General features: G+C 39.8%; 1 protein-coding gene across 7 annotated transcripts in view; it reads left to right on the forward strand.

Moving 5' to 3' along the window:
- Positions 1 to 14,289, forward strand: part of hspg2 (heparan sulfate proteoglycan 2) — a 517,600-nt gene that overhangs the window by 450,285 nt on the left and 53,026 nt on the right. For all 7 annotated transcript variants that reach the window (XM_051930340.1, XM_051930335.1, XM_051930339.1 and 4 more), the window contains 5 exons: positions 680 to 777; positions 5,977 to 6,243; positions 6,800 to 6,912; positions 8,434 to 8,581; positions 11,441 to 11,557. In XM_051930340.1, coding sequence (XP_051786300.1) covers positions 680 to 777; positions 5,977 to 6,243; positions 6,800 to 6,912; positions 8,434 to 8,581; positions 11,441 to 11,557 — 743 coding nt within the window. The remainder of the gene's footprint in view (positions 1 to 679; positions 778 to 5,976; positions 6,244 to 6,799; positions 6,913 to 8,433; positions 8,582 to 11,440; positions 11,558 to 14,289) is intronic.

Raw genomic sequence — 14,289 nt, forward strand, 5'->3', positions numbered from 1 at the left:
CTCCCCTTGCGGGGATCGAACCTTGGATATCAGCGTCAGAGACGAAGCCCCTTTACGCTGCACCATGGTGTGTGGTTCATTTATTTGACAGCCTGTAGGTCCGGAGTAATTACATTAATTGCATTCGTAGTCTGAGTCCCGACCTGATTGTATGGGTGGTTACCTACCAGGTAACGCATGTGGTTGGTCTGCTCTCGGCAAACATCCTCCACCGTGCTCTCTTCAGTTGTGAGAAGCAGATCATGGAATGTTGCATAGTTTACTGTCAAATAATGCAAAGAGTACGCGACACGTGAGGGGAGCAGTAGAGTGTGTACGCCTGATGAGCCCAAATGAGGGCGAAACACGTGTCGCGTATTTTTATACCTTTATACAATTATACCTTTCACAGGATAGTTGAAGCTCATTAATTAAGCTGAAGTTGGAGGCAGGCACACACTCTTTTTCAATGTATCTACTGATATGTGACCACCTGTGTGGGGTGAAAATCACTAGCAACATGAATCTCCTAACTTCATACTTACTCCATCCTGTGTGGTGATACTTACAGTTTCTAGTTTTTCACTTAATTGTATGCTCACAAATGATATTGATACATTAATGTTGGGAAATTCTAGCATACATTGTCCATATTACCGTAGTTTGTTTTATTCTTATTTTATTAATTTATTTTTTGTAGAATTGAGAATTTGGAGAAGGCCAATGAAGGTGTCTACATATGCAAAGCTTCCAGCAGAGCAGGCCAAGCTGAAGACCGAGCCAAGCTTACTGTCCAAGGTCAGTGTAATTTTATAATAGTTAACTGAGGACTTGACACCTCAAACTCATGTTCTTCTGGCCCATCTATAGCAACACTTGTCATTAAATTTAATTTTGCAATGTAACTGTGAAATGCCTGATCACAAAGGCACATTAGTTCCTGCCATAAAGATCCCGTCCTAATTCTGGCAGTAGAACTAATTTAATTTTCTTTGCCACACCTTTCCTACTGTTTTTAGGTTACCCTACAGCACCTATGTTTTTGAGCGTTAGAGTTTTGACTCCTGTGTTCTGCTTGAATGATTCATTTGCATGAATAAACACAAATTGGTGACCCTTAAGGTGGCATCCTTGAAAAGTTTAGAATTACCGTGTACATTACCCCTTGTACTTCGCACTCAGTCAAACTCTCTGCCCCTGGTCATTCCACACAGTTTATCACTCAGCACTCATCTCTTTGACAGACGAGAACATGCTGGTCTTGAGTCAATCTTAGTATTTGATATTCTCATGTCATGCATGTTTCTGTTGTGTTTCAACCTTTCACACATATGTTTCCTTACATTATTTTGGATTTCCACTGTTTGAGTTTATAGAATGTAATAAGAAATAGTCGGAGGTGGAAAAAGGTTTGGGGATGGCCACCCTGTACACTGAAAAAATAGGGAGCAAATAAAAGAAAACACATCTTTACAATCAGAGTTCAAAATGGAACTGACTAACAAGGGAATTCTGTGGCTTATATATTGTACAAGCAGGAAGAGGTGGAGTTAGGGAGGCCAGAACAGGAAGTGATGTCTCTAGAGTTGGGTTCTGGACTAGATAGGATATCATTAGAGGGTGCCGGAGGTGACATCATCAGTGGGTGGATCAGAGGTGGTGCTACTGGGAGATACGGTCTTCACTCGGTCTACAGAGGGATAAAAGGAAAGAGTATTAGAAGGCAGTACCAACCCCTGGTCCGACTGAGAAATAATCTCTGTTGTCTCTGTGTTGCTTTGTCGGGATTTTGACTTTCTATTTTTCTCTTTTTGATATTGTTTCTGACATACAAGCAATTCTTGTTATGGACGGGGGTTAACTTCATGAAAAACTCCACAAATACAGGAACTGCTGATACTGAAGCATTGATCCTATGAGAAAAATGAGGTTATGTTGTGATGGGATGCTGGATTGGGGAGAGGCCTGGCGGGAGAAATGGGGTTGGGCAGACCCCTCCAGCCCTCCACTCTCACCCTTCGAGGCTTATTAATGATCACCAATGGAAACCTTGTTATGACTTTTTCTTCTTCTATAGAACTGGACAAACACTTGGAGAATGCAGTTTAATGTAGAAAGTGACACAAGTATTAAAAAGGAACGTCAATTATAAACACAAAATGGGAGACACTGTCATACAGGAAGCAACCTCTGAAAGGGATTTAAGAGGTTATGTTGACACAACATTTTCATTGACAAAGCAATGTACAGAAGCAATTAAAAAGATAATAAAATGTTAAGTTATATCATAAAAATTGTGGAGGGACATTATACTCAAACTTCTGCATCTGGAGTATTGCTTTTAATTCTGGTTACGCTATACAAGAAAGACATGGCAACACTTAAAGCTGTGTAGAGGAGAGCAACCAAGGGCTTCTCAGGACTTAAGGATATGTCTTGATCTGACAGATTCAGACAGTTAAACCTGCTTAGTCTCGAGCAGAGGAGACTGCATGGGGACCTAACCCATGTCTTCAAAATCCTCAAAGGCATTGATAGAGTAGATCCAACAACATTCCTTCATCTTAAGAGTGAAAATTAAGGGGAAGTGCATTTAAAACTGAAGCCAGGAAGTAATTCTTTACTCTAAGAGTTGTGAGGATCTGTAAGAAACTACCAAGTCATGTAAATGAAGCAGAAACCATGACAGCCTTTAAGTAGAATCTGGATGAGATACTGGGACAGCTTAGCTATTAGCTAAACAAACAGGCTTGATAGACTGAATTGTCTCCTCTCCTATGTCAGATTTCTTATGTTCTTACAGTCATTTGATCATCTTGTAGGTGCTTCATCAGACACAGTTAGCGACCATAGCAGGGCTGATCAAAAGACCTCACTAAACCATCCAATCAATAGTAGCGATAGGCAATGTGTACAAAGGACAGGGACTTAATCAGTGTAAGCTTAAGACCCGCACTTACTGGGAATTCCTCATTCATGGAGAACAATTCCAAGTCCCGGTCTCCATTATAAATGGGGCTGAAAGGCTTACTCATGCCTCACGGCACTGGGTAGACACATGTTGATCCATTTAGCGTAGCACACGTGCAGCCCTGAACATCTAAAAACCTCATAGACTTATGATTGCTCAATCTTGTGTTGCTCATGAATGATAGGCCTCCCTGAATTTTTTTTCTGCTGCATACAGTTATGAATACAACAGTGAATAGACGGAATTAAACAATGGGTGTCGTGAAAGAGGGTTATACTTTTATAATAACGCATAAATAAATCTACAAGATAATGGGAATTTACTATATGTGTTTGCTGTCCGTTTTCTTTTTGATTATGTCTTCAAAGTATCTTGTTGTTCTTCTTATAGCAGTGATGTTATCTAAAAATGGTGTTGCTTTGTTCCTGATTGCTCAATAAAAGAGTACACATAGGTGACACAACAGTCAAGACAATTGTTTGCTGCCTTTGAGAAGACATTTTTTGCTCATGTGAACTTCATTATTTAAACATGTTTAAACAAACTGCTGACTGTGATATAGCGGGTCTGGTGCTCAGAACAAATGGCCAGTTTTTAGGAGGCTTTAGGAGGGGGCGTTGTAGTGTGGCCGGAGCGGTTCCTGGGTGCGATACGGGTGGGGTGTTTCCGTACTAAAGTGCACAGGTGCAGGATTGCCCATGTCTGTAATTGATACGGGGAGCTGCTGATTGCCACACCTGTGCCACGTCCCCATTATATGTAGGACCAGCGCGAGTTTGATGAGGAGGAAAAATGGAAAAAGAAAAAAAATGAAAGAAGCTTGGAGAGCGAGAGTGCAGCCTTGGGGCAATAGAAGAGAGTGGACAAGCCAGCCGGTTGAATGAGAGGGGTCAGCGCAGTCAAGGGTCTCATGTTAGAGCAAGTGATAGGCGCTCAAGGGACAGGATCACGCCCACTGAATGTGAGGAGTGGGTTCGATCGAAGTGGAGTCCTCCCTATGGATACGAGGGATGACTGCATGTGCGAGAAGGAGGACTTAAGGACAACTAACCCCGAGCGGTCTTGTAGAGGCAGCCAAGACGGGGGTCGGTAGTGCGAGGATCACGGCTGCTGAAGTCTCTCCAGCTGAGCAAGACTTGGGTGCACTGGAGAGACTGGAAAGGAGCTGTTCTTGGCTGGTGTGGCTCCAATGCTGGCTGCAGGTTTTAATTCTCATGTTTTAGCTTTGTTTTAAACATCTGGGATTTTTGCCTTTTCGTGGATTATTTATTTATGGAACTTTGATGCACTGTACTTTATTTGGACACTGATTTGTTTCGTTTGTGTTTGTAATAAAAGTACTGTTGCACTTTTTTGCACCACCCCCTAGTGCAGTTTGATTTAGATAGATAGATAGATAGATAGATAGATAGATAGATAGATAGATAGATAGATAGATAGATAGATAGATAGATAGATAGATAGATAGATAGATAGATAGATAGATAGATAGATAGATAGATAGATAGATAGATAGATAGATAGATAGATAGATAGATAGATAATTAATCCCAAGGGGTAATTCACATACTCCAGCAGCAGCATACTGATAAAGACAATATTAAATTAAAGAGTAATAACACTGCTGGTATACAGACAGACAATAACTTTGTATAATGTTAACGTTTACCACCCCCCCCCCAGGTGGAATTGAAGAGTCACATAGTGTGAGGGAGGAACGATCTCCTCAGTCTGTCAATGGAGCAAGACAGTGACAGCAGTCTGTCACTGAAGCTGCTCCTCTGTCTGGAGATGACACTGTTTAGTGGATGCAGTGGATTCTCCATAATTGACAGGAGCCTGCTGAGCGCCCGTCTCTCTGCCACAGATGTCAAACTGTCCAGCTCCATGCCTACAATAGAGCCTGCCTTCCTCACCAGTTTGTCCAGGAGTGAGGCGTCTCTCTTCTTTATGCTGCCTCCCCAGCACACCACTGCGTAGAAGAGGGCGCTCACCACAACCGTCTGGTAGAACATCTGCAGCATCTTATTGCAGATGTTGAAGGACGCCAGCCTTCTAAGGAAGTATAGTCGGCTCTGTCCTTTCTGACACAGAGCATCAGTATTGGCAGTCCAGTCCAATTTATTATCCAGCTGCACTCTCAGGTATTTATAGGGTTGCACCCTCTGCACACAGTCACCTCTGATGATCACAGGGTCCATGAGGGGCCTGGTCCTCCTAAAATCCACCACCAGTTCCTTGGTTTTGCTGGTGTTCAGGTGTAGGTGGTTTAAGTCGCACCATTTAACAAAGTCATTGATTAGGTTCCTATACTCCTCCTCCTGCCCACTCCTGATGCAGCCCACGATAGCAGTGTCGTCAGCAAACTTTTGCACGTGGCAGGACTCCGAGTTGTATTGGAAGTCCGATGTATATAGGCTGAACAGGACCGAAGAAAGTACAGTCCCCTGCGGCGCTCCTGTGTTGCTGACCACAATGTCAGACCTGCAGTTCCCGAGACGCACATACTGAGGTCTGTCTTTAAGATAGTCCACGATCCATGCTACCAGGTATGAATCTACTCCCATCTCTGTCCGTATTTGTCAGTTGATCCTGTCACATTACCGACAGTGTTGGGTTTGAGGGCTCTCAAATCTGAAAGAGGGAGTGTGGAGCAGGACCCCCATAATCACACTGACCCAATCTGAGTTTTCCTACTTATAATGCTTTGTTATATTAGACGTTTTTTGGTACCCTTATATCTATCTCTCTGGGCTTACATTATAAATGTGATCTCTTCTTCTTCAGTCTGGATTTGCATTTTGGCGTTTGCCTTGTTTTTTTGAATTTCCATTAATTAGCCAGTTCTCCAATTGCTTTGAAGCATCTCTGTTTATCTATACTTGTAAAAATGTCCCTTCACTCATGATCACTTAATTTAAGGACAAAAATCAAAACAGAAGATGAGAAGATGAAGATCAGAGCTAGTTGATAACGTGAGTAGCCCGTTATCATTCCTTATAGATTTTTTTTTACCTCTTCCACAGCTCTGCCTAAAGTGATGATCAATGTTCGGACTCAAGTCCAGATGGTCATGGTGGGTAATGCCGTGGAGTTTGAATGTGAAGCTATCGGAGATCCCAAGCCTGTGATTAGTTGGAGCAAGGTGGATGGGGACCTGCCATCACACATTATGGTCAAAGAGGGCATGCTGAGAATTGACCAGGTGAAGGAATCTGATGCTGGCCTCTACCGCTGTACTGCAACCAATGAAGTGGGCTCAGTCCAGTCTGAGGTGGTCCTAAATGTTCAAAGTATGTATGCACTTAGTCCTAGTGCTTTTATACAAATGCAGTTGCATGGCACCTCTCTGCAATAAAAGTTTGCTGTCTTGAATTTTTGTATAGCATTTTACTAAATAAAAATCTGTAAATGAGGCTTGTGAAATTTATGAAAAACAGTTTGTATTCCTAAAGTTAAAGGAAAAAAAAATTCTTAAAAAGAGAAGTAGGACTATTAAGGGCCACATTGGCTTTTGTTCACTTAAGGGTAAGTGATAGGGAAAAAATGAGCATGGTAAATAAGAAATTATATTGTAAAATATTTTGCACAAATTAATTGCCAATAAGAAATTTGAAGAAAAATTGTTATTCACAATTTGAATAACCACCAAAAAGCTACCCACCCCAGGTCTAGACATTAGAATGTTGAGATGGTTTATGCCAAGGCGCTATATAAAAAGTGTCATTTGCCAATACTGCCTTCCTATGTGTCTATTTATTTTGGGAGAGCTGGCTACAGGGCTGTGTTTTTGTTGTCAGTAGTCCATGAGTTTTTATAGTAAATGCTGTGCTTTTCTCTTCATTTCAGCATTGCCAGTTATTGCTGCTCAGCCAGAAGTGAAGGAAGTCACTGAGGGATCAACAGCAGTCTTTCCCTGCTTAGCTTCAGGGTACCCAATTCCAGATATTAAATGGACAAAGGTAAAAAAATTTTTGCTTCCACTTCCTACATGGCTCCCATTGACACCCACTGCTGACATGCTATAAGCTAAGTGTAAAACTATTGAAATAGTGTCAACCTGCCACAGACTGGGGGCCATAATAGCAGAAACAAACAACATTCCGTCAGGCTGTCTACCTCTGCATAGTAGTTCAACTGCTACTAGATCATAAAACATCTGTAATTGTCTTCTGCTTTTAACAACTGTACTCCTGTCTTTACTCATTACTTGACAATCACTACTCAACCATTACTCAAGAATGATTCTCAGGATTCTCATTCTTTTGATTTACGAAGAAATCATTACTCCGTAACATGATGCGCTGTTGTCATCCATTTGATTCATGAACTAAACCACAACTTGTGATCAAGTTGCACAGTTTTTATTTGTGTGTGATTGTTTACCGTATCATCTTATTTTAATTGTGCATTTTAACTGTGTTTTCATGTTGTGTGTTCTGAAATCGGACAATGTCATATAAGGTATCAGCATGTTAAATATATAATTTATGATCTGCTATATAAAAAAATGCTAAAGTCTATGTGTGTGTGTCTAATTGGACTGTTTGCACTTGGTGATGTGATCGAAAGAGGAAGTGTGAGTGTGAGATGCACAAGGAGAAATAAAGGCTTAGAAGGCATGCTGAGAGTCGTCTTCAAAGACAGGAAGTATAAAAGTGAACAGGAATTGAGTAAGGCACCTCGTAATGCCAGAATCAGAAGCAGACTTTATTGAAATGTGCTTGAGAGAAGGAGCACCGGTCAAAAGAGGTTCAGACACATGAGAAAACCAAGGAAAGGTGCTGAAGTTACACATAGCACAAAAGATATTAAATATTTTTAGATTTAATTGATTACCTGTCTTTGACAGAAAATATTTCTACTATTTAATAATGTATGAATTATTAGGTTACATATTTGTGACGGAATAAAGGGGACCTCCCCTCAGCTCCCATCCTCAGGACACCACATATGCGCAGGCCATCAATCCTATTGATGAATCAATTAAATGAAAAAGAATTAGTTTACTTAAATAGGTAGTTTGAAAGAATTGAATCAGTGAAATGAATCGAAATACCGATCGCTAATTAGCCTCATCATGTTTCATAGAAATACTTCATGAACGTCTGTTTAACTTGACGGGCACTAATGAATGTTGCTTAGTCAAAACGTAGGATGAATCCTCTTTCCAGTTACCATCTGCTACAAACTGTAATAATGAGACTGTTTGGGCTACAAAATGTGCACTTCTAAACATTTGTTCACCAACACCTTTATCTAAAGTTTCTCACTTACTGTATCCTTCAGCTTTACTGGTATGAAGTGAAATAAAAAGTGAGACTGCTTGTAAAAGGCTCAACTGTTAAACTGGCAGGTGTGAGAGTATTGACTCTTTGTGGCCTTGAGTGAGAATTACTTTGCATGTCTGTTCATTCCAAAGCTTAATTTGAAGTGCTTTGTTTCCTTATATCCTGAGTTACATCAGATTTCTCTTATTTTAGCTGGAAGGGGAGCTCCCATCAAACACTTCTGTGGAAGGCAACATGTTGACAATCCCCTTTGTTACCTCAGAGCACACTGGGACTTATGTATGCACAGCCTCAAACAACCAAGGCAAGGTCCAAGCATTCTCCATGCTTAAAGTTCGAGGTACGTCTTTGCGTTGTGTGTGATGTCCATAATGTAAATTAGTATCCAATGGGAGTGGGGAGTTAATATACTAGTGTTAGAATATTTTCTGAAATTCTATCTCATTGATAATTTGAGGAATTATTTTTGTTTGGGAAATGTTATTCTTTTTTTGAATTGTTTTGATAAAACATAACAGAATACCTTGCTTCTAAAATTCCTTAGAAAGAGCAGTAAAATCATTTTTTTAATTTGTAACAATGTAACAAATTTGACAGCTGAGAGGGGACCATTCAGTCCATCCAGCTCAAATTAATAAGCTATCCCAATATCTATCCCAGGTACTTCTTACAAGTTGTCCAGGTTTCTGTTTCAACTCCATGTCTCGGCAGTTTGTTCCAGACTCCCACAATTCCTTGAGTAAAGATGTGTTTCCTGGCTTCAGTCCTAATTGCACTTCCCCTTCCACTGGTGCCCTTGAGTTTGTGATTCCCCATTTATACTTATACTTACAATTAAATTTACAATTTGTATTTATTTACCTAAGGAAACAATGACAGCCACAAATGTTAGCATAGCTTCAGAAATTCTAGTAAACAATGATCAGCCCACATTTGATTGCATTTTTTTTTGATTTCCACAAAATTATAGGGAAGAACAAACCCGATATGAAACATGCAGTTTCCAAGTACTATGATCGCAGCACACAAGCTAAGACAATCACATGCAGATTTGAATTTTGTGTATATGCAAATGTATGTTACAGCTTGGAAAGTTCAAAATGGAATTCGAAATTTCAAATGATTCCTGTCAGTCTCTGTTTCTTTGGAGTAGTATGTAGCATTTTTCAGATGTTCCTTGTCATTTTCATCATTTTCAGGAAAATCCTACTTAGTTTTAGGTTGGATAGCTTCCTCTCATCATCATATTCAATAGACATCCTTCTGCTGACTAAGAGATAACAGCCTTCCATTTTCAAAGGAAAGAGAGCTCCAAAGTAGCTTAGCTCCAGCCTCGCTGTCACCTAGACAGGCCTGCTGGTGTGACTTTCACACCACATCTAATTTGAAGACTTACTTATAACTCATTCTTCTTCTTCTTCCTATTCATATTTTCCCACATCTATGTGTGGCTGATAAGCTTCATCAGTCTTCTCCATATAACTTGGTCCTGCACTTCCTCACCAGTCAAGCCCTTTTCCTTCAGATCTTCTTTCACTTTATCCATCCACCTCTACTTTGGCCTCCCTCACTTTCTCTTCCCCTGTACTTCCATTCCCCTCACTCTTTTGTTCACATATTCATTGTCTCTCCTCATCACATGTCCATACCACTTCAACCTACTTTCCTGTACTTTCTTTGATGTCTCTCCCACATTTGTTGTAATTCTGATTGTCTCATTTCTTATTCTCTTTTTTTGTAACTCCAGACATCCATCTCTACCTTCTCATTTCTTCCACATCTACTTTCTTCTACTGTGCTCCCTTTACTGCCCATGTTTCAGCTCCATACATCATTGCTGGTCTTATGACTGTCTTAAAAACCCTCCCTTTAACCTTCTCCTTAATTCTTCGATCACACAATACTCTTGACATCTTCTTCCAATTGTTCCATCCACACTGCAGTTTATGGGTTTTCTTGCATCTAGTTTACTATCTCGGCCTACCACTTATCGTAGATGTTTAAGTTTATCTACTCAGACTAAATTCCAAATCCTGATCATAACTAAACTTCATAATTCTGTCTTCTTCCTATTTATCTTCAGTTCTCTACCTTCCTAAGCGCTTCTCTATTCTTTCAACTTTCTCTCCACTTACTCTCTTCTGGTGCTACACAACACAATGTCATCAGCAAAAAGCCTGCACCATGGGATTGGTCTTTTGATCCCATGATTCAACACATCCATAGCCAGATCAAAAAGGTGAGGACTTACAAAAGATCCCTGGTGCAGATCTACTCTAACTGTGATCATGTATGTTACCCAAACACTGCTTTTAACCCGAGTCCTCACTCCCTCATACATATTCTGGATATTCCTCACATACTTCTCTGGCCCTACTTCCTCTTTCATGGATCTCCCAACCTTTTGACGTGGAACTCTATCATATGCCTTGTCCAAATCAATAAACACCACATGCAATCGATGCTTCTCTATGAGTTGTCTCAATGAAAAGACTGCATCAGTTGTTCCTTTCCCTGGCATAAAACTAAACTGTTCCTCCCCTATGGTGGTCTCTTACCTAAGCCTTCTCTCTATGACGCTTTCCAAAATTTTCATTGTGTGTGACATCAGCTTTGCTCCTATTTAATTTCCAAAATACTGAATATCCTGAATATATATTTATACCTCATATAGAGATACATTTCAGAGTCTTTAAACAAAGAAACTGATTTACTCAATGCAGAAGCAGGAAAGCCCATATTTATCACCTTAGTTTTCTGCACAGAACGGGACTACAAAAATTTCAGGTGAAGAAAGAGATACAAGATCGCTTGTCACAATACAAGACAGATACAAGATCACTTGGGAGATGCAGTTCTTACATGCTTACAAATTGTTTGGCCTCATACTCATTAGCCAAATCCCACCAACAAGTGAAATATAAACTTGGATTCCCATCTTATTAGATGTGAGTATTGTTCAAAAGAAATAATACAATAATTGAGGATGGGTGCTCACTTTTGGAAGAGCCACTTTCCTAGGACTGCATTGCCTCTTATGCACTTTACACAGTAGGAGGCCATGTTTGTGAACTGGAGTTTGGACAGTCATGCCCAGACTATGGGAGAGAAGCATTGTGGGTTTTTCTCTGCAAGTTCCCAAGATCAGTATTCAATGATGTCAATCCTGAGCTGATGACCTGTTCTTTTCTTTTTTCAGAACGTGTGGTGCCTTATTTCACCCAGACTCCTCTTTCCTACCTCACTCTGCCAACCATTAAGAATGCATATAAAACCTTTCACATCAAAATAACTTTCCGACCGGACACTCCTGATGGTAAGATTTATATCTTGTTCATTCCGCGTTCTGAAAAATGTTTGTATAAATATAGATGAACAAACAAAGATATCTTGTGGTTGTTTTCTGACTTTCTCAGTATTATTTTTCTTAATGAGCAATAGGCGCATGCTCTGTAATCGCTTCATTTCATTGAGCTCAGTATGCTATTCTTTATCAGGAAGGTGCAATATTGTGTGTTACATATGCGCACAATCAATTTCTGGTTCCATTGTATTTTTAGCTGTGTAAATTTATATCGAATCCTGGATTACCTTCAGTTTCTAAAAGAGTGCTTAGCATGGTAATACAAATCTAGTAGGGCTGTAGTAAGAGAAGCTTTATGCATCTGTCTTTCTTATTTCATTCTCTCCCTTTGTGTCCTCACTCTTATTTTTCTTCTTATGTCATCTTTCGATTTTAAGGTCTTCTGCTATATGCCGGTGAGTCTTACTTCTTCAGCACAGTAGAATGAGATGACAACTGAATTGCTGACGTGCATGTTTTAAGTGTTGTCTCTTTTTTAACGCGGCATTAACCTAGAATTCTGCGTCTCCCAGAGTGTGTCTTTCAGCATGAAGTTGCAGGTGTATTCCCAAAAACTAAAGCAGTAGCATGTGCTTTGAGAAAGACGTGTACGACAATAAAAATTACTGTTGTCAGCAACAGTGCAGTGCAGCTCACTTCAGTTGGAGAGAATCCGTGCTAAACTGTATGAATAGGAGAAATTAAAATGCAGATGGTGAATTTCATGCAGCTGTATCGACCTAAAAATGCTATTTGATGGTCTGAAAATACTACACGGGACTCTCAAATGACAATACTGTTAAAAAAGTATGAAGTGAATAGCAGTGAAATCAAAGGCAGAACCCCCGGTAGTTCTTTCTAAAACACTTTCCCTGAGTTTCTCCAGTTTTGAACCATATGCTGCGATTTCATGGAAAGAACAAATGATACTGAACAAAAGACTTGACACTGAAAGAAAATAAAAAGCTAAAATTGCTGTTATACATTCAGAAGCTCAACAGTATAAGGTACAGTAACTAGAGTTAAATGATTAATTTGTACATTTTAATGAGCTCTGTGACAGTGTAGACAGACATATAGACCACCACAGTGAGTGGGCGCCACCCATTTGAGAAGTGCCTCTGTCTGTTACCATATATTTCTGCTATTTTAATATATGACATAACAACAGCTAGTAGAGTTTACAGAAGCGTTGTGGTGTATAGATATAGACAATGTGTTAAAATACTGAGGCTATTTTGTAAGAGCATGTTTGGATTTCCACTTAGGTGGTAATGTTAAATTTCTTTATTTATTTTGTTTAGATGTGAAGTCACAAGGTGGGTGTTGTGTGGCCCCAACACTGCATCTGCCGGTGTTGATAGGCAGATTTCATAATTTGGGTGTTTTGAGTACTGAAATCTACATCTCCTGTGGCTCTTTGTTGTCAGCTCTCCTAATAGAAGTCCTTTTGATGGAGTGTGACACACCGTTTACATATGTTGCAGCTCATATTTTCATGAATATTGCTACCGATTCTTTCAGGCTTACATCGACTCCTACACTATCATCTTAATGCTGAAGAACAGAGAGTACACACAGCACCTGCGACAACATTTCATTCACGTTTACCACTTGTCCATTGATGTCATCGCATGCCAATGTATAATCTGATGCTACAGAAAGGCTTTTTTTTGCAATAGGTTTTGTTTATTTTTAAAATGTGTATTGTGCACTTTGCACACATTACACACATTTATATGTCTAAAACATTTTTTTAGGAGACAATTCAATTATTCATCTCTTTTGGACAAGGTCATCAAGTCCAGTTTGCTCCTAGTTTGAGCAGCGCTTTCATGAGGCATTGGACTGGTTTAGAAATGTGTCACTCAGTGAGCCATGTAATTGTTCCCCCCAGCTTTTTGGGTTTCCCCCTTATATACATGAGTATTTGAACACTACAGTTCTTTCAGCTTCAGCATGGCATGGTTGACAGACTTTCATTCTTTTTCTTCCATCGTTTAACCCTAGATGTGGTCGAAGGGATTCAGAAGTAAGGCAGGTACCAACCCAAGATGTCATGCTTAACATTATTATCATAAAATTAACAAAATTATAAAGCATAAATTTGCAAAAAAATAACACTTCATATAGCAAATGCATTTAAAACAAAGGTTACAATTGCAATTGCAAGCCCCAAACTTAGAGTTGATGCAGATCAGCAACACTACCAGGTCTTCTCACCAACCATTTTGAGTCCAGAAGCTCTACACCTCATGAAGAGGTAGCTCTGTGGCCCCAATGACCTGTGGTAAAGAGGCAAAAGCAATTAAATCTTAGATGGGTACCAATGTGTAGAGAAATTGTGTGTTTTATTATAACAGTACGTACTCAGCCAGGAACCTCCTGTCATTTGGATGAAAAAGTTAATTCAATGCTTATGCTTTGATTTCAGACCTCTTAACAAAATTCCAGTAACAGCATGGCGTGTCTCTAAATAGCAGCTAAAACTCATAAATCAGCATGACTTCTTGTGGGAGGAGGATTAACCAATCTATCTATTTGAGACTGAACTATTTATATGACTCATGAAAATCCAGTTAGAGTGCAATGCCACAGTTCTGTGTCACATTTCCAGTTAAACTCTCTTAAACTCATCATAGAAGCTGATACTGCCACATACTTCTCTCGTCATCAGTTTGTTCTCCCCTGCTGGGAAAAAGTAA

Source organism: Erpetoichthys calabaricus, chromosome 8 (assembly GCF_900747795.2).
Source record: "Erpetoichthys calabaricus chromosome 8, fErpCal1.3, whole genome shotgun sequence".
Classification (NCBI taxonomy): domain Eukaryota; kingdom Metazoa; phylum Chordata; class Cladistia; order Polypteriformes; family Polypteridae; genus Erpetoichthys; species Erpetoichthys calabaricus.